General features: G+C 26.0%; 2 protein-coding genes across 5 annotated transcripts in view; one reads left to right on the top strand and one right to left on the bottom strand.

Annotated features, from left to right (window-relative positions):
- Positions 1 to 762: 762 nt before the first annotated feature.
- On the bottom strand, positions 763 to 14,997 carry LOC129981672 (phosphatidylinositol N-acetylglucosaminyltransferase subunit H-like). 4 transcript variants are annotated; one of them, XR_008785345.1, is made up of 7 exons: positions 14,884 to 14,997; positions 12,624 to 12,881; positions 9,431 to 9,509; positions 8,666 to 8,793; positions 5,814 to 5,897; positions 4,097 to 4,228; positions 1,886 to 1,943 (listed from the first exon to the last, which is right to left on the bottom strand). XR_008785345.1 is itself a non-coding variant. In XM_056092606.1 (6 exons), the coding sequence occupies exons 2-6, from the start codon at positions 12,828 to 12,830 to the stop codon at positions 1,854 to 1,856; spliced, it is 588 nt and encodes a 195-aa protein (XP_055948581.1). In that variant the 5' UTR covers positions 12,831 to 12,881; positions 14,818 to 14,898; the 3' UTR covers positions 763 to 1,853. The 4 variants fall into 4 exon arrangements, 3 of the variants coding, with proteins under 3 accessions (XP_055948581.1, XP_055948580.1, XP_055948582.1); XM_056092606.1 differs by lacking the exon at positions 4,097 to 4,228 and having other exon boundaries at positions 763 to 1,943; positions 14,818 to 14,898; XM_056092605.1 differs by lacking the exon at positions 4,097 to 4,228 and having other exon boundaries at positions 764 to 1,943.
- The window catches only part of LOC129981671 (cilia- and flagella-associated protein 36-like), a 26,134-nt gene continuing 18,450 nt past the window's right edge, over positions 14,894 to 22,577 (top strand). Inside the window, exon 1 of the mRNA XM_056092604.1 lies at positions 14,894 to 15,128. Coding sequence (XP_055948579.1) covers positions 15,023 to 15,128 — 106 coding nt within the window. The 5' untranslated portion in view covers positions 14,894 to 15,022. The remainder of the gene's footprint in view (positions 15,129 to 22,577) is intronic.

Genomic DNA, 22,577 nt, shown 5'->3' with positions numbered 1-22,577 from the left:
ATAGTAATTTTTGTCTAGAAATTAAAATGTCTTGTATCTCTAGAAATTTAATGGGGATTTTTAAAAATGAAAATATTACAAAATAACTAAGTGAAAAGACATATATAGAAGAATCCACCCTATATATAAGGAGGCTGTAATTCAACACTTGGTATTTGTTTATGAACAGCAATTTGTTGTTTAAGAAAGAACTTAATAGGAAAAGTAAATTCTGTAAATGTTTCGTTTAAAAAAAATGTAATCTAGTAATTTTTACAGATATTTATGTAACATTGTAGTAACACTGTTATATTTGAAAATTTAATACAATATCTTATAAACTTTATTTTTAGAATACAGCTTGCAATAAAAATATGTTTGAAACACACATTTTATGCTAGTTGAAGAATGGTTTAAAATGCTTGAAGGAAATTTACATTTCACATCATTAGTAATTTCTCCCCCTTTACATTTAAAACTGTTATTTTAAATTGAATTACATCAATTTCAAAGTAAAAACTTTGTAATATTTGGCTTTTTATTTTTTGTTATATTATTATTATATAAATAATAAATATTATCATGCATTCCTAGATATGAGAATATACAGAAAAATACTATGTGAATTTTGAACAAAGGATAAAGATGTAATAATGGAATTCTATTCATGAAAAAAATATTTATTACAAATATGTTTTACAACCCATTTGAATATTTTCAGAAAGCAAATAAAATAAATTTTTTATTAAACAGCATTATACATTAATCAAATTTAAGAAAAGTATTTAAGCAAACAATGTTATTCCAACATTTTTTAACATGATAGTTAATAAAAAAATAGAAATGCACACTTTTAATTAAACATTAAAAAATAATAATATTCCAGGAATTGTTTTTGCTTTAAATTAATCCTATAATTTCTTGAAAGCATTCTTTAAATCATACAGCAATCAAATATTTTTTAATAAAATATTATGAATTATAGAAATATATATTCAATATAATGAATGAATCAAACATCATGAAAAACAAGTAAAAGTAATGGTAATTCCTCTTTAACTTTTTGAGAAAAAATGGAAAATGAATTAACAAATATATCTATACAAATGAATATTTTAAAAATTATATATCTTTATACCATTATACAAAAAGTATGTTTATCACATTGCATGTCATGGTCAAGTGGTATTATTTCCCAGGGGGCCGCAATATATATTTTTTTAATCCATTTCCATCTGATATCAAATACGTTGCCTGATACATGATTTGGTTAAACTGTTTTAGTTTTAATCAATTTTTAGCTTATTTTGATAACATCCACATATCTTAGTATTTTATTTATGTTTATAATGCTTAACATTTAATATTTATAATGCTTGACATTTCCTTACAAGCTAAAATATCAGACCTCCATATAAAATATATTGTAGTGTTAGTAAAATGCGATGTGATCCCCTGGGAAACATTATCATTAAACCCATGTCTGCAACATGGCATGCATGGTGTAAATAAGATTTCTAGACTATCATGTCAGCATATATTCAATATATGGCCAAATAGTTTCAATAACAGGGTATAATTTTCGTGAATAAAACACTGTAAAAACAATATTTTACAAATGGGACATCAATTCATAAAATTTAGATATAAAAAAAAGCAACACATACATGGAAGACAGATAAATTACAATGAACATAAGCATATTTGATATAAACACATTTCAATCATGAATTTTAAATAGAGTTTTGTTTGAAATCTACAATACTAGAAAGAAATACTCATGAAAAGCATAGGTGTTTTATAAATATAAACAAATGTACAGATCATTAATGTGTTATGTAAATAAAATACTCACAGAATAAATTTTGTTATTACTACATTTTAGATTTGTAGTAATTGTTTCGAAGTGAATTTTGTACTTCACAATAGATTTTTTCCAAACAATCCAGCCTGGGAAATGTATGCTAAAATAAAAGAGAAAGAAAAATTAGAACCTAAAATACCAAAAATTTAAATTTAGGAAAAATTTAAATAATTAAATATTTGATTCTGCAAAAACAATTTTAAAACAGAACAAAAATGAATAATATTTATACAAAATGCACATATATCAACTTTACAGTGTAAAAGCAAAAATTCAAAGTAAAAAAAAAAAAAAAAAAAAATAATAATCCAGACTTTGGAATTAAAAATAAAACAAAATATCTGATAGAAAATCATTCCATTCTCTCATAAATATTAGCATTATCAATTCTAGAGAAAATTTAGATACAATGATAGTAAAAAATGGCACCCAACGAAAAAAAAATATAGCAGATTCCAAGAACTATTTAAAATGTATACACCTTCCTACAAAGCCAGATTTAGTAAATTAAAAAAATGATTGTCTTATCATTATAGTACCACTCATTAGTATCATGCCAAGCTTACTGCAGAATAAAAATGCTCAAATTTTTGTTGATATAAATGGAATCGCATTTCAAACAATTATAGCATTATATTTTCTTTTATCACTAACTTTCAAATGCTCATTATATTGTAAAGCCAATTACTGAATGAATATTAATATTTTATATAATATTTTGCATACTAAAATGATGTGAATAATAAATAACTGAAATAAAAAAGCAGGTTAAAATAAAAGGTTTGGTTAAATCATTGAAAAAAATGAAGAAGAAGAAGCTTTAATTAGTGTTTATTTAAACTAGAAATATCTAAAAAACTATAATCAAATGATAGCTGAAAGATGCAATTATGTCACATAATTTCTCTTAAAATTGTATATTTATAATGGAAACTATTTCAAAGAAACATCTCTTTGAAATAATTTTCATTATAAATACACAATTTCCACACAGAAAATTGATTAATGAAATTTAAATCTGAATTCCATTTAAATATGTCAGCCATCTTAATCAACATATTAAAGAGCATTAACTAGACATGACAATATACATTATCAATATTAACTGTGCAATGTTATTTAGAAAATGCAGGTTGATTTATTTTACTTAGTGGGAGAAAAAAAATCTTTAAAACAAAAATAAAAACAAAAGTTGCACTAAATATTTCATACTAGCCGCCTTTGGCGACCAGCCGGTTCGCCAATCTTAATGCTCTTTAAAATTTTAATAATTAAATATTTTATGTAATTCCTACTTTAATAGCTTCTTCATTAAAATACTTCAAAACTTCAAATTTTGATAGTCATATAATTCACTCATAATATTATAAAGGCTTTCAGTCATAACATAATATGTATCTAATTTTCTGTTACCTCCCAAAGAATTTATGCTTTAAATTAAAGTGGAAATGATTAACCTGCAATTAATATAATAATATTTTTTACTGAAACAAAGCATTTTTTTAATAATATGATTACTGAGAACAGAGTCACTTAGAACCTTATGGGCACTAAAGAATATCTTTCTTAATTTATGAAATATCTCAATAATTTGTCAAAAAATGTTTTTCAGATTCATCATGAGCAGATCGATTAATTAACAATGTTTAATTTTTAATGCATCAAACACTACGAAAATAAACAGAAATGTTTGAAATAATCGGGCGAAAATATGTTAAGCCTATCCTTGTTAGAGTGGGGAAAAAAAAAACCTGAAGCCTTACTCATTTGGCTGTGGGGAAATGAAAAGATTTTTTTTGGCGGGAAAGTTAGTTTTTAATTAATCATTAAAATTCTAATTAAGAATTTAAAAAAAGGGACCCCAGGTGCGCATTCCCGACCTCCAAGGTATGCATGTGCCAAATTTGGTACTGCAGGTCTTTCTTTGATTTATCTTATCAAGAACCTCCCAGGATAATTTATAATTGCACATTTACAGATTTCTTAAAATAAATCATTTATTTGTAACCAAATAATGCAAAATAATGAAATGAGCAGAATTTGATTAATTTGAAGTCCCCCCCCACATACAATTTATGCAAGTATTTGAATTAAGAAAAAACTTTTATTAAAAATTGCAACCAGAGTAAACAATGAATTTTAATTTAAAATAGTCAAAGTTTGATTCGTTTATTATATTTAACAGTTTTAATAAATAGTAAATAGTGAATAAATAAATTATAACAATTGGAAAAATAATAAAATAATACTTACTGATAAAAAATCTAGTAGAAACTTTAGAAAACTTTTATTGCTAATTCAGAAAACTTTTATTGCTTTTTTGTCATTGGATACAATCAAATGCACCAAGAAATTAAGAGCCTTAAAGTTTTTCATTTGTGATTACTGTGGATATAAAGTACATTAATATTTATCAACTGAAAATAACTCTGAGATTACATTTATAAATTTTTAGGCTCACCTCTAAATTGAAAAAAAAAAAAAAAAAAATGTTTAGCAGGCACTAGTTAAACAATATAAGAAACTCAAGAGAATAGAGAAAAAAATTTGGAACTGCCAACGAATTAGAATAAAAAACATACAAATTTAGCTAAGTTTCTTAGTTCAACCATAAATTGCATGAGGCCATTTATTTCAAACCTCTTCTTTTACAAATCTTGCATTACGAAAGCATCATTGAATTACACCAGTTACAAATTGACCAATTTGGCCCCAAGGTAAGCCTCTCCTTATACAAAGGACAATATGGAAGCACCACCATCCCTTCCTTATGATGTATGTGTGATTAGAGAGAAAGGAAAAAACTTGCTCTTGCAGAGAATTTCTGGAATTTGTCTTTTCTCAAATAAATAACTTCACAATTACAAATTTTACATTGCAACCCCTTCTGTGCAAGGTCTGGCTGAAAGGACCATTCAGATTTATTTTTTTAATGGCTACTGAGGCTCACAATAAATTGGAAAGGAAATTTTTCTCTATGTAAGAAATGGTTCTTGTGAGAGGTGACTAAATAATGGGCTTTTTTTAATACTCTTACATAAAATTGATGGCGATTAAAAAAATAAAAGACCATATGTGTCAGCAAACAAATTTAAAAACACAAAGAAAAAATTTCAACTAAAACTAAATCAATATCTGATATAGTATTGAATAATCTTAAATGCAGTACTCTTGCATGGTGCCCTGTTGGAAGTAATTGACTCTATTGGTTAAATGCTAGTCCTATTACTAGAATTGCACATGAATATGGAAGTCTCTGATATAAACAATATAAAGCTGTTGCTTGTTAAAAACAAATTTTATTTACAGAAGCCAAAATATTCCATTTCAGTTATGCAATTAAGAACTAAACAAAATTCCAGGCTGATTTCTGAAAACAATACTTAAATGTATGAAGTATGTTATGTATGTTAAAATTGAAGTTTAATTTTTTGCATAATAGATTACAAACAATGACAAGATCGATTTAAAAAAAAAAAAAAACATATCATTAAGATTTTTTTCTATACTTCTTCTAAATGTTCATTCAGAAATCTATTTATAAATTCCTTTTGTTTTAGTTTTTTTTCATTCGTAAAAAGTATTTATGTATTAAAGATTAATAAATTGTCATGTGCATACAATATTGTTAAATAAATTTGATTGAAGTATGATTTTCTTAGATTTTTTAAACATTAATTCTCACATTTTTATTGTAAATATAGAGTTAAACATAGCTACAAAAGGATAAGTAAGTTATGAATAATCAAATAATTTTATTTACACATGAATCTGAGAAGAAAGAAATGCAAAATTGTTTACATCACAAAACTAAATAATATACTATTTTGATTTAAGAGAAGCAGAATAATATTTTTTTCTTAGACAGAATCTTACAGCAAGAGTCTTTATTTTTATCAGAAATGTAAGCATATGATAATGCCATCAAGAATTTTGAAATATTCAACCATTTAAAAAATGGGGCATATACCTGAAATAAAGGAATAATACTACAAATTTTAAGAGGTTCTTTGATGTCTCTCAAGAGAACAGCCAAATAAAATATTATTCTATGCTGGAAAATAAAACAAAAAAATGTATAAATAAATAGAAGGAACTCAAGGTATAATTCATGAAAACATATATAGTGGATACAGAAAACAGTAAAAGATTAAAGATTGATATTTAATATTATGAAAATGCTGCAAATATATTGTGTACAAACATTATACTGAAATTCAACAATGATAAGTTTAGCATTTTTTAAAGTAATATAAATATATACTTATTACATTAAAAATAATGTTATTTTTTATGTTATTAATATTTGAATTTAATAATATTAGACAAATACAAAAGTTTCCTCATCAAAAAATAAGCATACAAAGGTAAAGCTATTTAAGTATGACTAAAAGGGTGGAATTATTTTGAAATATTAAAGAAAGTATTAAAAATTGTCTCAGATCGGTTTGAAACTGAAACAAAATTGGTAAAATTCAAAGAAAATTTTCTAAATTATTTTTCTTAAATAATTTATTTTTTCTATGTGTATTATAGGATATAGTATATTAAGGATACTATATTCTGATTTTACTTTTCAATACATTGAATAACCTCAATTATATGACATTATCACAGATTACCAAAATTGATCAAGAGAAAATGTCAATAATAGGAGAGAGAGAGAGGGGGGGGGGGGGGGAGGGGTAGGGGAAAAAATTATATGGAACATTTTTATGTAAAAGACATTGATGTTGTATTGAAAATATTTTTCATTATATAATGTGTTTCAAGATAAAAATTAAAGTTATAATCATCCAACAAATTATCTTGGGCTATGCTAATAAAGAAAGTATTAAGGTAAATCTTCAAGCTATTTTATTATTTTTTAAAATTTAAGAAAGAAAGTTGTTCTTTTTAAACTATTGTTCTTTAGTTGCTGAATTGCCTTATCTCTGGAAGAACATCATATTCTCATATACTGCTTTCTGTTGTTAAAAATGTATTTATAAGATTATTTCAATATGTAAATCAAGCCTTTACTAGCCATTGTTAAAATTTCACATTTAGGAATTAGCTATAGAAGTACTTTTTCTCTACTGAAATTTTTAGGTTAGTGTGAAATTAACAATGACATCACTTCTGCAGCAGTTTAAATAGCTTAAATTCTCCAGCAACACTAATTAGATAGTCCTATGGGTGTTAAGAGTGCCTGTTTCTATGAACACACAAATTGCGGAATAAATTCCCATTGACACATCTAATTATAGAGAAAACAATAGTGCTTTTTCTGTTTAAAATTTTTAATTACTTCAGAATTAATGCTATACAAAATAGAAAGTCAATTAAGAAGGCGACTAGCGATGGCAATTGTTCAGCCATTTGAATATTGACACCAAATAATAATAATAATAATAATAAAAAAAAAAAAAAATGGATAATGAAATACATTGATCTTCATTGGATGTCACTATGTATTAAACCTTTAAAAGGCCATTTCTTTTCTAGTCATGGTATATTAAAATAATTTTAAGATTGAGATTGGCTTAAGAAAAGTTATTCATTTATTAGATACATTTAATTTGATTAATTAATAACCTAAGCAAAATATCAAAACATAGCATTTAGTGTGAGATATAGAACTGAAGCATCTAAGTTTCTGTCTTATTTAAAAATGCGACAGAACTTATCCCAATCTATATAACTTCATTCGAAGATTGATAAATTTGATGGGAAGCATACTTCCCACGGCCCTTGAAAAGGTTAATACTAAGTAATAAAAAAAAAAATTCCTACCTGCATTAAGGACATGTAATATTGGACCATTTTATATATCATAACAAATTAAAATGATATATTTAAAAATATCACAATTTTAATAAATTTTATAAAATTAATTCACCAATCGTCAATTACATCTAAAAAATTTTTTTTTTCTAAGCAAATTGCTTATACTGTATTTCCTTAAAGTTAGGACTTAAGAAGGAAAAAAATCAGCTTTAGCATGACTTTAAGATATTTGCAATTTAAGCTCAAATTAAGATTAGCCACATGATCAACACTAACTGCTGAATTATTAATTTCAGGTTTAAAGGGAATAATATTTTAATTCTTAGATAAGGTGAGTTTTAAATAAGAATAAAGAAAGAGAAATCTAAAAGGAATTGTGGAAGCCTCACGGGTAAAGAATTTTGTAGCTTTCACCAAAAACAAGAAGTTGATTCCTAAATGGTTTGATTTTAATGATTGGAATAGGCTATCGTGAATCAACAGGTTAACACAAAAAATATTAAGAGGAGTAAGTGAAGATGATACAGGCAGCCATTATTTCTTAAAATGGATTCTTGATATAAAATAATAGATATATGTGATTCCAATAAAATAGTAGACAGATGTGTGATAAAATAATAGACAGATGTGATGGAGCAGTTACAAGAACAAATATGAGAGGTGCAAGGTCAATGATCATAGAGGAAATTGTGCAACAGAAATTCAGAAATTTAAACGTAATGATGATGTTCCATATTTTGATTGTGTTTCAAAAAATAAGAAAATAAGCATATTATGCAGTGCATGAAAAAATAAGGCATTCTTGCAAAATCTCTAAAATATAAAATGAGTAGAAGTTTGGATCTTATTTTTTGAAGAAATATTATAATTTATAATTTTCTTTAACTATATATATATATATATATACATACACAGAGAGAGAGCTTATTATGATTACAAGATTACAAGTAAATATGAACAAATAGATGTTTCCAGTACAAATATGTGACATTTCAAAAAAAAATTACAAATATATTTATATATATATATAAAAGAACAGGTTGTATAACTCACCATGTATATTCCTTCATTTATAACAGCATCATATATATTTTGATTAAATATAAATTGGGATTCTTTTCTGCCAGTGACAAAAGTAGTTGTTAATTGAAGACCAAGTGAAGCAATCACTAATAATGATTCTGTAACAAAATTTTTTAAATTCATGTCACTATAGGAGCACCACAAAGAGGGATACATTTTTGATATCTACATTGAAAAGCAAAATGTTACGAGTCACTTTTCTGCAAAATTGAATTTCTAAAAAAAATTCTAGTTTTGTTCATTGATGGCAAAGGTATTAATGAATCAGGCAAAACATTGTATGCAACATTTGCATTGCATTAATTCACGTGAAACATTACTTAGTAATTTTTCATGAAACAATTTTAATCTTAAAACTGTTACTTATAAAATTAAAAAGTGACTTATAAAATTTTGAATTTGAGCAAAGATAAATTTTATTAATTTATGGTATATATAGAATAAAATTAGACATAAAAATAATGTAAAAATATAGCACAATATAAAGAATACTTAAAACTTTTAACTACTAGTTAGATGAAATTAGAAAAATAAGGAGTTTGTTATAAACAACAAAAGCACATGAAATTAACTTGCATTTATTTACGTTTCTATATAAATCTCAATAAAAGTATGCTTAATAATAATTTAAACTGAAAGTAATATTAGAAGAATAGTATTTCATTGATTATGGCAAAAGAACAACAACAATAGAGTAGCATAAGTTCTAAATAATAAATATTTCCATGAAAATACCTTGTTTCACCTTGAGATGTAATTTAAGAATCAGGACTACACATAAAATGAAAAGAAAAACACCCAAAAAGTTTGCATCCTGAAATATATATATATATATTAAATTAAAAGTGTGTGTAAGTATATTATATATATATATATATATATATATATATATATATATATATATATATATATATATAGAGAGAGAGAGAGAGAGAGATTACAAAATACATATGCAAATCATTGCATACAAAAATATTATTAAATGCATTTAAATTTCTCATTTATTATTATTTTGAAAAGTTATAAAAATACAATCTTAGTTTATCATAATTTGTAAGATAATGCAGGTATAAGTTTAAAAATTGCATAAAAATCAAAATTTTCTCAGGGATTTTAGGCAGTGAAATTCCTTCTTTGTCCATTGGATTTTGAGATCATGGACAGAAATATGGAGCAGATTTCAACAAAAATATAAATAGCATGTATCAATCATTGTACAACTAAATTTTATTATAAGAATGGAATAAATACAACATTTATTCTTAACTAAATAGTAATACTTAGCATACACAAATAAATATAAAATTAATATAGCCAGGGCCGGCCTTCTGGGGGGGGGCAGTGGATGCTATGCAATGGGGCCCTCCCCAACAATATCAAGAATTAAAATAATGTTCTGAATGGTAATAGGGCAATGGAAAGAAGAGAAGAACTTAATTTGTTTACTGTCACTTAATTCATTTATTGCTTGGAAAGAATTACTAAAACAACTAAATTTATATTCGACTATTAATAAAAAAAATCAAGTTTATATAAATAAGGAAACAGAATGATTTAAATTATTATTTCAAAGAATTGTAGATGTGATTCTATATTTATCATGTAATAATCTTCCACTTCAAGGAAACCATGAAATAATAGGAAGTCCTAATAATACAATTTCTTAAAAATTTAATCGAATTATTAAGTAAATACGACTCTGTGCTTATGAATCATATAAACTGAACAAAAAAAATTCCAAAAATAGAATTGTGCATGATTTAGCACATACATCACAAGAACAAATTATTCCTGCATTTAGAAATTAAGTTCTTAACAAAATTGAAAACGATACAAAAGTAGTCACACATTACAGTATTCAAATGGATTCTACTTTTGATATTTCCCATAAAAAACAAATTTCATTAGGTACGTAAATTTTGAAGAGAAAAGATTATGTAGAAATGAATCATTTATAGGGTTTATTGAAGTAATTAACTGATATGACTGGAGAAGAACTAGCAAAAGCTATATTAGAAATATTAAGTGAGCTTGATTTAGATATTATGGATTGTAGTGGACAGACACACGACAACGGAAGTAACATGAAAGGGAAATATAAAGGTAGTCAATCTCGTGGTTTTTTTTTTTTTTTTTTTTTCAGATGTTGCACTGTTTATATTGCTTATTTTCTGTATCTACAGAAAGATGGGAACTTCTACAAAAGCACTTAAACATTACTCTTAAACCATTATGCAACACTTATTGGGAGCCAAAATAGATACTGTTAAAGCAGTAAATATACAGTTTGAACAAACTTGTAATGCCCGAAAAGAATTTATTGATGTAAATAAGAATAATGTTGCGGTATCTGAAGCTAAGAGTCTCTTAGATTCAATACAAGAAATGACATTTATTTTATGTTTAATAGTATGGCTTATAATATTATTCAAAATTAACACTATCAATAAAATTAAAACTGAAATCCAAAATTTATGTACAAAATTTAACTCATTTTTAGATAAAGCAAAAGCGATAGCACATAATTTGAATCTTTCAGAACATTTTCCTGAAAAACGAATTTGAAAAAGAGAAAAATTATATTTTGAAACAGTAGAAGATAAAATTATAGAAATCCCAGTTGTGGAATTTGGATGTTATTTAATCTTAACTGATACTATTATATTTAACTCTTAACTGATACTGTTATTATACAGATAGACGATAGATTTAAAAGTAGTCAAATTAATTATTGATATAAAAACTTTAGATAAACATAAATTAGAAAAATGTTCCAAAAACTTTGTAATGTTTTAAAATAACAACATAGATGAAAACTTAATTCAAATAATTGTTTCATTATGGGATTTGATTTTGAATGAAAAAGGTGCAAATAATGCTCAACACATATTGCAATATTTACTAATTAATAATTATAATGATTTATATCTAAAGCTATTAACTGTGTTATAACTTTTCTTTACATTGCCAGATACTATAATAAACGCTGAGTGCTTTTTCAGCAAATTAAAATTAATAAACAATTGTCTTTGCTCAAGCATGTGTGCATAACATTTAAATACACTTGCTATACTAAGCATCGAAAAAGAGATTTCAAAAAATTGTAATTTTCCTGAACTAATTAATAGAAAAGACAAATCAACCATTAAATAAACATGCAATAGAAACATGTGTTCATATTTGTATTTTTTTTTTTACTTTGCCAAAAATTTAGGGTCTCAAATGGCTCCTTGCACCTAGGCCCTTTCATAGAGAAGGCCGGCTATATATATTCTGTATATAGCTGTATTCTCTTTATAGAAAAAAAAAAGTTAAAAACTATTTTACAAGTTAGATATACAAATCCATTTTACTCATCCCTTGATATGATGATATTTATCTACACTTAATAAGAGCAAATTTTTAAAAATCCATAAGAAAGCAAACATTTATAAGTCAAGTGGAAACTCGATGAACAAAAAAGATAAGTTGTTTATGTATAGATTTTTTTTTTTTTTATTTAAAAGTAACTTAACCAATAAACTACTTTACCTTTGCCATGTGTACACTGAATTTTTATATTTCTACAATTTTAAATTAAAATTCATATATATTATAATTCATAATAGTGATCAATTCATAAAATTTCCATGGTTTTTTAGCTGATATAAAATGACAAAGTATTTCAAAAATGAAAATTGGGATTTCACTTAATAATAAAGAAAATAAAGCAATGAAAATGCTGCTAGAGCAAATTTTTGTGTAATTTTCAGTGTTTTTTTTTTCTTAAGGTTTTGTGTGTTGTGTAAAATTTGAAAAGAAAAAAAATAATATTGAAAGAGAAAATAAAATTCACAGAACACATAAGTTAAACATTATTTTAAATAGATTTTTTTTTTTTTTTTTTTTTTTTTACATATCCAATTTAAAATGTAAAAAATATACTTACAGCATTATAAAATTCACAGTAAAATGCAAGTGAACTGAAGATGGTCATAAATATGAGCCACCTTTTAAAATTAAATGCTTCTTTAGCTATCACATATTCCTTACAATCAGTTAAATGTCCATGAGTTATTGCATAAAATGTAAGTGGATTGCCATAGATGTCTTGTGTTCGGCCTTCTATGGCATTTGATCTTGTTTTTTGGCACATACTAGCTCTTTATGATTTTCAATCATGTATGTCAGCTTATCTTTCTTGAAACTGTTGAAATTAAAAAAAAAAAAAAAGATAAATTAAGATTGAACCAGAGTTTTGTTTAGGAAAAATTTATACAATTATAATATAAAATGTATTCTTTATAGAAAAAAACCTTATAATATATATATAGATATATGAAACTGAATCATTTACTCAACATCATTCCCCAAATTTTGTTAAATATTTACATTTTTATTTTGACTGAATTTACAAATAAGATGGAGTTATTTAAATATAATTTGCAATGAATATAAGATAAAAAAAAGATTTTATATTTACATCATAACAGTATAGTAAAAAAAATGTACTTATTGATTATAAGAAACACGAAACCAAACACATAAAAATGACAAAACCAAATTCTGGGTACCATTTTTGAATATTAGCAATATTCAACATATAGCCAATTTTCTTTTTGGTAACTAATGCAAAAAAGAGTTAATTTCTTTATTTTAATTATCAACTTTTCTATTTAGATATTAAAATACAAAATGTGCCATAAAAAAGTCTTCATACATATGTTTCTTTCATTCTATATGTGTATAATGAGGGAAAAAATAAAAAAGAATAACACAATGAAACAATATTTGCTTGATCGCATTTTCAATTTTTATGTTAATATTTTTCTTATATAGAATGTAATGTATATATATTTCTGATTTGAATGTCTTTAATCTTGAACATTAATGCTTTCTAAATAGCATTTTGCCTTTTTTGTACAATTTATATTTTATAATCAAAAATTTTTTTAAAAATTCAAAATAAAAAGTCTAATTATATTCATCAAATAAATATACAACAAATTCAGCTAATTATAATAAAATAAACAGATTATAGAAACAGTAAAAAAAAAATAATAAGCAGGGGCATATTTTTACAATTAGAGAAGCTCCATAAAATATTTAAAATAAGTTAACAAACATTTAATCTATTAGTCTAAATTTAATTTTCGAGGAATAATCTAAATTTCAGTAGGGAAAAAGACTGACTAGATCATTGATTATAGCCAATTAAAATGCAAAATTAAAGAAGAATTAAATTCAAAATAATATTAGAAAATGATCCAATAAAACTTTGAACTTATCATATTCTTACATAAAAGTTTGTAATCCTAGATTCAAACATCATAAAGAACAGAAAATATGCAAATTTTGTAACACTTGCTAAATAAAATATTTAATCCACAAATCTTGAAAGAAACCCTTCTATAAAAAATTATGTAAATAAAAATTATTGTTCATAAAAAAAAAAAGCATTTAACAGCATTTTTAAAGCATTATTTAATATCTGTAAATATGTGCTTGGTTTAAAACTATTTTAACTTAATAATTTTGAACTGCAAAAATAAATATTTTATACAAAAATATATCAACTTCCCTTCCTTCTTTCATACTGCCCTCAACATTTTAATATATCAGAAGCATCAATGAAACTAGTTTTAATAAATGATTATGTAATAAATGTATTTTAAATAAAACTCTCAAGAACACATCAAAAATTAAATAAATGTGAAAATTTTTACAATGAGAAATTATGCATACTTAAAAACACACATACAGATTAATTATAAATCTTTAACTATCATTTTTGGATTACTAAGAAATAATAATGATCTTTATAAGTTAACTCTTTAAGTAATTTTTTGAAAATATGGGACAATTCTTGCTTCCAACTTTTATATGGATATGGATATCCTATAACATGTGCTCTTTAAGAATATCTTTTTGTATACATTACTGAAAATGAAATGTGGATATTCTGAGTTTTCTCTACGAATAGTATCAATTGAAAAAAAATTTAATATTTCAGTAAATAATACCACGAATATGCAGTCGGGCGTCGAACTACAGAAAATACAACTGCACTAATGAAAATTTCTGCTCACTAACGACTCAGAAACACTATAATAATAAATGACTAAATTAAATGTTACACATACATAAAATGTAATTTCATGGAAGTGCACTAAAACGGCAAATTGAGCTAGATATAAAAATAAACGTACTTCTCCACATTCTTGTTTCACTGTTCCCTAGGTAACAAGGTAACGGTTGTGTTGTTCCGCTCGACCAGATCCTCCAAAAGAAACTCTAGATTCAGTTTCATATTTGGCTAAAAGTAGGACTGGCTGGTACTACAGAGGCATGGCAGATGAACAACTGGAATGGGTTTTCGATTCTTTGGTAGAGTTTTTACGAGGGCCAATATGGAATATTCCTGTTTTAACGTTTATTGAGCAAAAGTCTGTAGGTAAGAATTTCTCTAGAATGCTTTAAAGTGATATAAAAAATTTCTATTCCCAAATCAAACCTCAGCTGTTAAAAAAAAAAGCGACATGCATGTAAATTCAAATAGTAATAATTTTGTTCAATGATAGTTTTTTTTTTTTTTTTAACTTTACCGTATTACATTTATGTTGCAGTTTTTATCTGCACAGAAATATCTTTTACAAAATTATTTAAGGAATTTCTTCTACATTTTCATTAATTAAAAAAGAAATTATTTTGGAAATTGAATAGAATTATAGAGCAAACCATTTAGATGTTATGTTCGAATCTAATAAAGACTACAGTGTTTACATATTGAGAAAGAGAAACTTTAAATTCCTATAAATTTTTATTTAAGATGAATTAATTATATTATTATTCCGTTATACTATTTTATCTATAAGAGTTTGATCCGCAAGAGCAGATTTAGAATATAGCTATCCCACATAGATACCGAATCTTTGGTAGAATCAAATTTCGAAGCAGGAACTTTCAGGTCAAATTTGGGATCCTATAATCCATCTCAAGACCCAACTCTTTTTTAAAAGCGGAATAGAATTAAATTAATGACTAATAAAAGTGAAGTGTATGTATAAATGTAGTTATATATCTCTATTTCCCTCTCTGTGTGTATATTTGTTTGTGTCTCCATTATAATGTGTGCGTGAGTGTATTTTCCGCTCTACGGAGCAGACCGTTAGGCCAAGTGCTGCCGAATTCATCATAGGGAAGTGGAAATATGCACCTTGGAGCACTTTTTATAAATTTTTAAATAATTAATGGAAAAAGAAACGAAATTTTAACGTATTTTCGCAATAACTTCCAACTGCATAAAACTGATTTTCATACTATTTAAAATTTTTCAAAGAATGTATTTTTTAAACTGTCGTACAACTCTTTTATCTTTTCCAAATTTCGGAATATATATAGTATAATTTTCGACAATGGATTTCAGTGTAACTAAAATTCAATCCGTTTTTTCATTATTCCATCAGATAGTTGATGACATAATTTTCTTCCATTGTTGGAAACTGAGGAAGGATTCTATTTACTATTTGTTCAGAGAGGGAAAAGAAAATGAATCTACAATAAAACTAATAGACAGATTATCCGGGCAGTTACATTTTTAATAATGTCACGGATGGTACCATTAGGTTGGTTCCTATATCAATGAAAAGAGCAGGTGTAAGGTTATAAATAGCACATCTTTGATTAATTTTCTATCTGATCTGAGTCAACAACACACATGCAAAATTTTAATTAATGTGAAATGTTGTGAGTAGATTAATCATAAAAACAAATTTTGCTTGAAATATTTCTCTGTTTAGAATTTACAAAAAGAAAGCTCCTTAAATTTTATGCCTTTAAACCGAAATATCTTTACATGATAATGCCTGAGACTTGAAAACATCAGCCGTTGCAATCTATGAATTAGCGATTTTTAAAGCATATAATTTAACAAAGAGCATCTATTTAAAAACATTATCATGGGAAAAGGGTAAGTAAAATTTTTTCCTTGGTTATAAAAAGTTTAAAAAATTAAAGTTATAAAAAGTTTTTAAAAAAAACTATGACTTTAATTCTGGAAGCGTAATTAAATGACAAATTTGATGAATGAATGAAATTAATTCGAATTGAATTATAGAGACAAAAAGCTTTGTAGCGAATTGTAACCAAAACATTTTTGAAAAACTTATTTATTCAGTACATTTTTTAAAATTATCACTAAGAAAGAACTAATCCTTAAAAAATGAAAGTAAAAATAGCTTTTTTATGATGATATACTCTAAAGTTGGTGAAGAAAAGCATTAAAATTTTAATTAATCGTTAAAAAAATTAATTCAATCAATTAAATTAATTTTTAAAGCAAATTCTCACGCATTCATAGAAAATTCTCAAAATATCTGTATCAGTGATTTGTGATACGATTGTTTTACGATTTGTGATGATTTGTTTTACGATTTTATTTTGGCGTCCATATTTTTGATTTGTAAAAATATTTTACTTTGTCATATGTAAAAAGAGCAGATTTACATTAAATTTCTATTTGAAAATCTAATTAAAATTTTTCTATTTATTAAGCATCTATCATATAAGAAGTAACTATGCTAAATGTCCTAAATTTAATGGTCTGCTTTGTAGAGCGTTACCTTCTGTGCTCTCTACATATCACGTTTTACTTTATTAATGCAGATTTTGCATCGTGCTATTAGCATTAAGTTTGTCAGCTTACAAACATTATTATGTTAAAAGTTACAACATAAACGTGCCATCCACAAGTCAAATGTGGAAATAGGATAGGAAAAAGAAAGGTTAAAATTTTTTTGAATTCCTATGTTTCATAGTTTTTAATTTTCGCTTTATGTTTTATGGACGTTTCTGAAAACACGCTTTTATTATTGTACTAAAATGTCGGATAATTTTTCAGTCAAAAATTTGGATGCCAAAACAAAACCTTAACCATACGAGATGGAGAAAACAAGACCTTAAAGAAATCAAATTGCAATCAATGTTATATTAAAGAAAACTCCCAAGCATTCATAGAAAATTAAAATATGTTCTAAATGCAATTAAAATTGCAGTTTTTTCAGAATATCTCTATCGAGGATTTACACTTTTACATTTTGTTTGACGTTCATATTTTAGATTTTTAAAAATTTCTTACATTGTAATATATATTAACAAATGCTAGCATTTAAAAACTGTTTTTAATTTTTTACTAATGCCGATAAAACAGACTTACCGTAAATTTCGATTTCAATTTCTTAAAAAAGTCTCATCTGATATTCATTTATGAAACTCGTCTTACTTTTGAGAATTTATATAGATCCTCACTTTAATTTTTTGATATATATTGCAGAAGCCTAAGGGATGAACAAATAAAATATTGAGCAATCCCTTTCTAAAACCTGATTATCGAAATTCACAAAACGCGATATTTGAATGTACTGAACTTTTGTATGGTTATCTTGAATGGGAATGTTTGTGCTCATTACATCTGTTCTTATTAACTCAATAACTTCGTTCAACATTTGATAAAAAAATATTAAAAATTAATGAAAATGAGGTGGTAATTTGATTCAAACAAAAAAAGTTTGAAACATGTTTTTATTACTAATATTTCTTATTTTGCAATTATTTTAAACTGTATAAATATGGAAAAAAATCAGAAGTCGATTTTAGCAGAAAATTGAGAATCGAAAAGAAATGTAGATTAGAATCTGAATATTGTGGCATGTTAATGTTGTAAGCATAAACAGTTGATTTTCCTTGATTGAAGTAATTGTTTTTTTTTGCCGAAAGATTTTCGTAGCCTGTCAGTTGCTAAATGAATGCCAGTCTAAAAACAATTTCGTGCTACCAAAATATGCCGCATTTTGAAATTTGTTGAAATATTATTTAGTAATAAGTAGAAAACTATGATATTTATTTTGTTAAATCGCAAGAATACTACTAAAATATTCACCATCTCATTAATTCGTTATACAAAGCTATATAAAGCAAACGCATTGTTGTAAAACCGCGTTTAAACCTGAATTTGAAAAAAAAAATAATAATATTAAAATTAAAGGAAGAAAAAGCATAGGATTAAGTTGCATCAATGAAAAGTCCATTCTTTGTATTTTAAAGAAATGTAAAGCTAATATTAATGCCATGTTATGTTCTGAAGTTATTGAGGGAAAATAATAGTTTCGATTAAAATTTAAATGTCCTCTGGTTGATCTGAATATAATAAATCTGCAGTTAACCTTTTAATATCCTTTTTTTAGTGAAAAATTACTACCGAAGAAATAAGCTGGTGGCAAATTTGAGGTGCTGTAGGTTCATCGGTCTGCCATGTCAAGAGTTGAATTCTGTACATAACGCGCACTATTACATTTCACATTTTACAGAATATATATCAATCTAAAATTATTTTCATGCTGAGATGATGGAATGATTTATGTGTTCAAATTTTTAATATTTGCCACAGCGGAATGATATTTCATAAATGGGTAATGTCAGGTTCCAGAAAGGCAATATACCTGAGCCCTGAAAATGGAACTTAAATTTCCATTCTTTATTTTCGCCACCAAAAAAGATTTGTGGTCTAAGCCTATTCTGTATTCATTTCTATGGAGCACTGAGTTTTAGAAGGGAATGGAATGAATATGCAGGAATGCAATGACATTTATTCTTTATCGACAGCAGATTTCATGATTGGATATTCGTGACTCTTTTATTTGTATGAGAGCATCTTATTTGTGTTAGATAAATGCGAAAGTCTTTATATCCAAGATTCCACGATTGAAATACATTACATGCGACCATGTATATTTATTATATTCATCATTGTGACTCAATACCGCTTTATTGCACTTTTTATCTTATCCGCCTTTTTGCTATTCCTCAATGGCGATATGAAATGGTACTGACATAGAATTTTCGATATACCACCTTTTGGATTGTAAGTGATAGTTTAGTAATCGGAAAAATGTACCAGAGATTATTTGAATAGTTTAAATGAACGATTATTAGTTTAATGTATTGCTACTTATTAAGGCCTAAATTATTGTTAGTTCGAACTCCTTTAGATTTTATTGATAAGATTAAAGATTCTTTTTAAAGTTTATCATTCCATTTGAAATGAACAAGTATTCGTTTCAAACTGATATGACGATACATTTGAATTGTGCTTCTGATACAATTTCCGTTAACTTCTACCTTTCACTTCTGAGTAGTAGTGCAGTGAGATGAACTCTCTCGCTATACACTTCAATTGCCGCACATCAGAGAAAGGAAAGAAAAGACGCCACAGCATAAGACAATGAACTGCCGCTGAAAAAAAGAAATAACCTGATTTTTTTCTGCTACCAATCATCATATATGAAGACCAAAAGTATTGCTCTAAAGCTAATAACGTGTATTAAAAGAATTTGTGAATAAGGGGATTGTTTTCATATTCAAAAATTGTATAAGTTCTGAATTTTCCTATGATAACACTCGCTTTTGTTGTCATGAATCGATTACTTATAGAAAAAAATGTCCAAAGTACAAATATTATTTAATATACCATGATTACATCGGAAGATACTTGCCATTATTTTAAGAGATTGTTTCCATAATCAAATGTACAAGATTTAGATATTCTCTGAAAATCGGTGAAGGCATTTTTTTTTTAAATTTTATTTTTATAGCACTTTAATAACTACTGTAAAGTTACTATCTACATGTTAAAATCGATTGTTACTTCAAATATGGCTAGACATCTTCAGTGGAAATTTCTGGGGGAAGTTTGATTCCTTTCCGCAAAGGAATATTCCAGAGCATTATAAGTTTTCGTTTAAATTGCAACTGATCCTGAATCACCCTCATGCTGAAAGCATCAAAATGGAAAATTTATTGTTTAAACAAAATAAATAAAATTAAAGATATTTTTTTATTGTTAAAAAGAAATATTAATTTTAGTGTTAAACGTTTAATAATTTATTCCACATATCTAATTTCCATTATTGTTGCACTTTTTAAAGCTATTATTTATCATATATGTCTTGCCGCTTCTCCTATGAATAGAAAGTTGAAATCAGGTGTAATTATTAGAAAAATTATACATAGTCATGGAATAATTATGAGGATTTATTTTATAGGATATCTTTAAGAAGTATCCAGTCTAAAGATCAAAAATTTATATTAGAAATTTTTTAATGAAATACAATAAAATCAATTAGATAGTATTTATCAACCAAATATATTAAATAGAATAATAAAATCAATCCAAAAGAGTTACAAATCGTAACAATACATCTAAATGCAGTTTATCAAAAACAAAACAATTATACTTATAAGTTCGAGGATGGATAAATGCTTTAATTGCATTCATTTATGGAAGTTTAAAGCTCTTATCAAAAGAGCATAAGAACTGCGCCTTAATGCACTTCAAAATATAATTATTTTATAAATCATAATTTTTCAGATGATTGAGGTCATGTAAAAAATAACCGCATATATTTTATAAAAAAAGTCATTTACAATCTCTTTTTTCTTTCTAATTATCAATTTTTTAAAAATAAGTAATAATTTAAAGATTAATTTCATACAAAATTTCATGTCATTTTTTTTGTTATAGAATAGTTTTGCTTATCAAGAGAACTTTTTACACAGCTATATTTTCCAAGAAGTTTATTTACTTCGATATTAAATTAAATTGAAATTTAATGCTTAAAAATTTATTTCATCTGCTTCTGCTTTTCATTTAAATATTATGTAAAAAATACATACTTTTGTATTGACAAAAGTAGTGGTAAACTAAAATATTAATCCAAAATTCGTGAATCATTAAAATTATTTGAAATTCTTTGTCTTGCTATGAGAGGGAAAAAACTAAGATGTATTTTGTGTACAGAAAATTAATACAAAATGAGGTATCTAATAAACGTTGCCTGAATTCCATTTATGATTATATACAATATTATAATAAGTAGAATCGTGGCATTTTATAAAATATGAAACTTTCGAAAAAAATATTAAACGCGTAAACAAACATCAACAAGTTTAAACAAACAGAAATCTCGTTTTCCTTGTTACAAAATATGGACTTCGTTATACATTAATTATAAAGAGAAATAATTTGATCCGAATGTTTGTAAAATTAAATAGATATAATAGTACAAACTGTTTATTAGAAAATAAAATTTCCATTTTCAAGTCTTTTTGATATTCTATAAATGATTTTATATCAGTTGAGTAAAAATTCTATTTTGACACAAGGAATTAAACACCGGGTGTTTCAAAATGACCTGTATATTTGAAAAATCAATAAAAGCTAAACGGGCAGCGATATAAATACACCGCATGTTGCAATATGCTTGGGATAACAGTAAATTTTCAGGCAGACAAACTTGCAAAATTAGTTACAATTTTCAACAACAGATGGCGCTGCAATCTGGAAAAAAATCTAAACTACGATATTTTCCAAATATCCACCATGCGCAGCAATAACATGGCGTAATAAAATCAGCAGAAACCCGTGTATACGTCTCAGGCGGGATGGCTTCACATGCAGAGCAGATATATTGCTTTAGTTGTTCAATTGTTTCTGGATTGTGGCGGTTCACCTGGTCTTTCAAGTGTCCCCACAGAAAAAAGTTCCAGGGGTTCATGTCTGGCGAATAGAGAGGCCAATCCTCACCGCTTCCTGTATGTGTGGGATAGTCCAAAGCAATCACACGATCATCGAAATATTCGTTCAGGAAATTAAAGACGTCGGTCGTGCGATGTGGCCGGGCACCATCTTGCATAAACCACGAGGTGATCGCAGTGCCCTTTAAGACAATTTTGCACCGCCACAAATTCACGAAGAATGTCCAGATAGTGTGGTGCAGTAATCATTGCGGATCACGAAAAATGGGCCAATCAGTCCTTTGGAAGAAATGGTGGCCCAAACCATTACTTT

The sequence above is a fragment of the Argiope bruennichi genome, chromosome 8, assembly GCF_947563725.1.
Source record: "Argiope bruennichi chromosome 8, qqArgBrue1.1, whole genome shotgun sequence".
Classification (NCBI taxonomy): Eukaryota; Metazoa; Arthropoda; class Arachnida; order Araneae; family Araneidae; genus Argiope; species Argiope bruennichi.
The sequence above is the reverse complement of the archived record's forward strand: the minus strand, read 5'-3'. Positions and strand labels throughout refer to the sequence as shown.